We start from the raw sequence: 6,492 nt of genomic DNA on the forward strand, positions 1-6,492 counted from the left end.
AAGCGCCAATCTATTATTATTATTATGTAGCTTTTTGCCTAGATTAGCGCATATGATTATTTTTTTCCGTGAAGAGGACCAAGGACCGATCTATTCGAAAAAATCGTCTTATGGTCCGATTTGCTTAAAGTTTGGTATATAGGTACGGTGACCATAAATATGGATTCAAAATGAAGGACAATTTTTCAAAAATATGCCTACATATATTTACGTAGTATAAAAATGTCAAAAGAGTATATATCATTCTAAATTCTTAATACATTTTAAACTTAAAAAATTAATCACGTTTTTTTCATCGATATTAATCTTTTTTTACATAAATATTTATGAAAGTATAGTAAAACATATTATAATTACAATAGCTTACACGAAGAGTGAAAATCTTTAAAAGATTATTTTATAGTTAAATTTTGAGTTTTTTTGGTACTTTTCGCAGTTATTTGTCAAAAATCGACGTCAGGAATCGACGTAAACGACGAGTTACAAAGTGCCCTTTACAAAAATATATAATTTGTGCAGATTGCGCTCCATAGCATCTACATATCTAATCCGATTTTCATTATCTTTGACTCAAAATTTACTGTAATGATATGTATTCTTTATCGAATTTTTAAAATAATGAAAAAAATAACCAAATGAATCTGCGTATTTGATTGAGAATCCGGTAATTTTAAAATAACGAATATAATGCGGGACAAATGCAGGACACTTGGAAAAAATCAGTACATTTTCAGGTTTTTTAGGTTTGAGAAACTACGCAGGACCGACCTTTGAAAAACAGTACGGTCCTGCAAAAAACAGAACGGATGGTCACCGTATATATAGGTAGCTTTTAGCATAGATTAGTATATAGGATCATTTTTTCGGTAAGTGGACTAGAACCGATCTATTCGAAAACATCGTATTTATAGTCTGATTTGCTTGAAATTTTGCACGTGGGTAGCTTTTTGACTAGATAAAAATACAGAATCCCTTTTGTCCGGTAAGTGGACCAGGGACCGATCTATTCGAAAAAATTTTATTTATGGTGCGATTTTCTTGGATTAACATACAGGTTACTTTTTTTCTGATAGGTGGACCTGATACCGAGGTATTTGAGAAGTAGGGATTATTGGAAAGGGGGCGTGGCAGCTTCCAAAGATACTGAAACTTTTAACTATCTGTAAATAAATATCGTTACCTTAATTTACAGAGGCCCTAACCAACACTTTTTTCGAAACTGCGGTTTTCACAGATGTTGGTAGGATGTATCTATTAAAATACACCTTCAATAAAAATTTTAAAGTGTTAGTACTAAAAACAACGGACATGCCACATGTTACCTATTTCTGATACTCATTTTATAATGCATTTTGCTTCTGCTGTAAAATAAAAATTTGTTGGTTAGGTCAACAACTTCAAAACGCCAGGTGGCGCTGGGGTTGGGTTCTTACTAAAAATTATTTAGTGTCCGTATTGGTAATGGTGGGGGCAATGTGTACTATTGCACAAAAAGAGCTGCAAGGTGGCGCTGGAGTAGAGTTATTGGTAAAAATCGTCAAGTGGAGTCACTCGGAGACACCAAGGATCAAGGTTAAATTACCACCGTTCAATCAACCACCAGAACCACTGCGGTTCTTGCTTTAGGGCGACTAAACAGAATAAAGATAATTGTTGATAAATGCCTACAAATTCAATTGTAAGATATATAAGGTATTTCGTCTGAAGTAAGTCTATGTATATTTGATTCCTGTGGACTCCCATTTTAAAATTGCCACCAACTGTACTACACAGACTCAAGGACGATTCACCATCGAACCAGATCATTGTTGCCACAAGAACTTCTTCAGCGACATAACTCTTTCATTAGGTTATTTAAAATGGCGGTGGAGGACATGCCTTCTGACGGCCACAAAACCAAACGTGAACGTGAATTGCTGGGAAAACGTTGGACCAAATGTTTAAATAAAAAATTAAATTTGGGAGGGACGAAGTCCGCCGGATCTGCTAGTATTTTATAAACGCAAAAGACACCGTTAGATAGCTTGTTTTACGAGCTTTCTACTGCTGCCCGTATGAATGGTATGGAATGAGTGGTGCGGCCTCAGTAGCTGTTTAAAAAATGTTTTTTTTTTAGAATTCCAGTATCAGCAACGGCATCCGAATCGAAACATTCTGGAACAACAACTTCTTAATTTTCGTATGGAACAATTTTGCGATTAACGGTTAAAAGTCAGCTTTAATATCTGTCATTCTACTTCCTAGAGCATCTTTGAAAATGTATTTATACTTAAAAATAACATACACACATTTGTCGCTCGGATTTTTTTGGGGGTTAAGGCTCCATATATAAATAAATAAATACTTTTGTTTTTTTTTTTATTGGGAGCGGCAGCTAAAAGAAATCGAAGGCTGAGGGGAAGATCGACCTATCTCGGCAGCCAGTTCGAGAACGCCCTATCTCAGAAAATATTTCAACAACGCCCTATCTCAGAAAACTTTTCAAAAACGCCATACTTCAGAATTTAATTGAAAAATGCCCTATCCGAATTCTCAGATAGGGCGTTATTCAACCTAATAGGGTGTTTTTCAATAATAGGGCGTTCGTAAAAAGTTTTCTGAGATAGAGCTTTTTGAATTGGCTGGCGAGATAGGTCGATCTTCCACTCAGCAATCGAAATATCGGAAAAAACCTTTGCTTTAAACATAAACTTTTTATGACAGCTGGTAGTATCGATCTGAAGTTCTTAATTTTTGGGGCTAGCATGAAAATCTCGAAATTTCCTTTCGATAACTCGCCCTGTTTACCAAATATACGGGGACGGAATTTTAATTAACTTATGTATCTTCTATTTTTCAGAGATTTGCGATATAATCAGTTGGAAGACATACCACCAGGAGTTTTCTCAGGATTATCTCACATTACAACAATCTATCTTAACGACAACAGTATAAGAACATTAAGTGAAGACGCTTTTGTAGGAGGACTTATTAACACAAAAGTAATATATTTGGGAAGTAATAAAATTGAATATATACCAGTGGGTGCATTTCAGCCGCTTACAAATCTCAAAGAAATGTAAGTACTCGAATATGTTGTAATACTGTACAACATGTTTCATGCCGATTTCGCTTCTACCGAAAAATGCAACCCACTCCTTGCCCTCTACACACAAACACTAAGAAGAGGGCGATGAGAAGGCAAGATTTTTTGTAGAAACGAAATCGCCATTATAATCTCAACATATACATACATATCAAAAATTTAAACAAAATAAAAAAACGTTTAAATAAATCACGATTATATAAATGAACTAGAAGGTAGAAAGCAACTTTTCGCAGGCCCATAGAATTTGTTTCGATAACTTTTGATTTTAAGATTTTAGCAAAGTCATTATAAAATAAGGGCGTGTGTAGCACCGTACACATGATAGAAGTGTAACTTCTTAAAAAAGGTGTGAGTACCAGGTACCTACTCACGAAATTGGATGTGTAAACATATGTTTACGGCTAGGCAAACCATTAGGCGATTGAGCTACATGCGTAGGTTTGGTTAGAAATGAAACAATAACTTCATTTCATTTTATTAATTTTCCCAAATATAATTTATCTATTCATTTTCCGGTAACACCACCTTATATGAATTCGCCCTTCTAGCATCCTTAAGACCGGGTTGTAATGGTAGTAACTGAACGGAGTGAACTGTCACATAATTGTTTATTGTATCCTTAACAAATAAATGCAAATGTTTATAATGCAATCATATATCCTTACGAATTCGCCGCGATTTGTTACGATTCGCCCCATGCGATATAACCAAGGGACTAAGTAACGTACGCACTTTTGTTTTATGTACCTTGGTTATAATGCACGCGGCGAATCGTAACAAATCGCGGCGAATTCGTAAGGATCTATTGATTTTAGATGCTTCCATTTTACATTGCGTTGAGGTGCATTAGAATCGTTTGAATTGATTGCCCATACAATAGATAATTAAGTGAACAGTTCACTCCGTTCCATTACTTCCATTATAATCCAGGCATTTGCAAAATGCATTTATTTAAGTTGAAAGAAGACAAACTCCTTTGTTCGGCATTTCTTCTTACTCGCTGTCTATCTTCCTAGGCGAATTCCTATACTCTTATCACGAATTCATATGTTCATGTGGTTGCCAGAGTATAAAAACGTTAAATTACCTTATAAATTATACGCACAATTCTCACGTTTATGCGTAGTCCAATTCACGAAATCATTTCATGGATCTGAGTAAAAACTCAGTGCATAGACTCCATTTCGCGTATAATTGAAATCATGAAATGGTGTTCATCCACTCAGTTTCTACTCAAACGCATGAATTGATTTCATGAATTGACCTACGCATAATGGTAGTAAATGACAGGTTGAATTACAACAAAGACATTAGTGGGATTCATGAAACGCCGAAAAGTTGTTGCAAATGTCGCATTTGTTTCAAAATTTGCCTACTTGCGACACATCTGATTACATTTGTATGAAAACTTTCTTCTTTACTTCAGCTGGCAATCATTGCAAAGTCAAAGTCGCGAAACACATGATTTTTTGTAGTCTTCGAATACTTTAAGAAATAGTATATCAGTTGAGGCTGCTTCGAAATATAATTGTAAAAACTTTTATTTTACACATACATTTGCAATCCTGGGTTGCAATAGGTCGTTCATACATCTTTGTTCGCAACGTTGCCATTTCGCCAAAAATGCCACTTTTCGACGTTTTATGAATCGCACTACTTTTGACATAATGCAAGCCTTAAACGTTACGGTCGTTGGTTCAGATCGATCCGCAATCGAGTTCGACATTTTGCCCACAAACATTGCAATTTTGCGAGCAGTCTCATTGAAAAAATCTCATTAATTTTTTCTCTACTTTTAGTACATAAACATAAATAGGGACGAGAATTTTTTTTTAATTTTGCCTATTTTTCTTTCGTTTATTTAACGTAATTATTATTTTTTTTTAATTGTAGCTCATTATCTAACAAAAACCATATAAATTCATATTTCAAACTTTCTGAAAAAATTATAAAAATTCTGCAAAATTGTATTTTAATCAGATTTTTTAGAATTTTTCTGAGTTTGTAGTAGTATGAATTAAATTTTACTAAAATGAAATGTAAGTTTTAAATCGCGTTGATTTTTCGCAATTTTTTTAACGCATTTTCTCCATACAAAGTATGTTCGAAAATTTTTTTTTTTGTATGGAAAAAAGGGCGTAAAGCGCCACGGAGACGATCAAATATCTTTATCAACGCTTTAAATGTATTGGTGTCGTCGGCTTTTGTCGGCTACACGTACACTACACCGACTCGTTGTCGGCTATGCTTGATGAAAATCAAAAAATTTTGATATTTGAATTTGATGGCTGTTTATTTGACCGTCTCGCGATATGGTGGACAAAAAACAAGCTCACTTGCCTTCTGAGCGTCGTGGTGAAAAAGTGCGCGGACAAGAAAAAGAAATTTTTTTACGTTTGATTGCTCATTATCAATGCTTACTAGCTTTATGAAATGTAATAAATATTAATTTATAACATATAACATATAAAATTATGCCATAAATGATATAATAATTAACAACAAATACTCATCCGATGACATCGTGCTAACAAACGAACACTGCGTATTCATAATACAAAGTGGTGATTGACGCGTTTATTTGAACGTTTGCGGGCAAGACACGAGCGAACCTCACTCACACATACGCAATGCTTGACGTATTTATTTGATTGGCTCCGTGACGCTTAATACATTCAAAATAAAAATTATCAAAAATCAACGCCATTTTTTAAGAACTTAAAACTTGCACTTTATTATTAGCTATAAAACTGCATACTAAAAAAAAGTTATAAAAATGAGAATTTAGGTGCAATTTTGCCGAAGTTCTATAATTTTTGCACAAAGTTTGAAATAAGAATTTATATGATTTTTGTTAGATAATACTATACTTTTATAATAGAAAATATTAATATTAAATAAATAAAGAAAAGAATAAATAAAAGAAAAATAGGAAAAATTGTTAAAATGTCGTGTCGCTATTTTTTTCCACCACTGTATGTATATTTTTACAAGATGCTAATTTGGAAGGCGTCAATTAAATGCATATTTGGTTAAACATTCGTTGTTTCTGTGAAGCGTTTAATATTTTTTGTTGGTACATTTTTACTTGATTTGGTAAATTTTTTTCTGACGTTTGATACAGTTTCGAAAAATTAACTTATCATCCCTGTTTGTACTACATAAATTCATATATACTTACATGTACACAAACACATCCCAGTAGAAATCTTATGCAAAGGGCATCGATTTTGGTTACATGAAGCTGCTGCTGTGTATGCATGCCAGTATAAATGTACTTTCATTCCTATTTAACACATGTGGTTTCTCAGAGCGCATGCGTACTCTAACCCAGGGGTTCCCAAACTTGTTCCACCGCGGCACCCATATTGTGCTAAAAGAATTTCGTGGCACCCTACTCTTCA

General features: G+C 33.9%; 1 protein-coding gene across 1 annotated transcript in view; it reads left to right on the forward strand.

The window, feature by feature from the left end:
• Nucleotides 1-3,062, forward strand: part of LOC108371194 (peroxidasin-like) — a 7,481-nt gene extending 4,419 nt beyond the window's left edge. The window contains exon 2 of the mRNA XM_017626702.1: nt 2,840-3,062. Within this exon, the coding sequence (XP_017482191.1) occupies nt 2,840-3,062 (223 nt within the window). The remainder of the gene's footprint in view (nt 1-2,839) is intronic.
• The last annotated feature ends 3,430 nt before the right edge of the window (nt 3,063-6,492 follow it).

The sequence above is a fragment of the Rhagoletis zephyria genome, unplaced genomic scaffold (assembly GCF_001687245.7).
Source record: "Rhagoletis zephyria isolate East Lansing unplaced genomic scaffold, Rhagoletis_zephyria_1.1 Rzeph_scaffold_04771, whole genome shotgun sequence".
Classification (NCBI taxonomy): Eukaryota; Metazoa; Arthropoda; class Insecta; order Diptera; family Tephritidae; genus Rhagoletis; species Rhagoletis zephyria.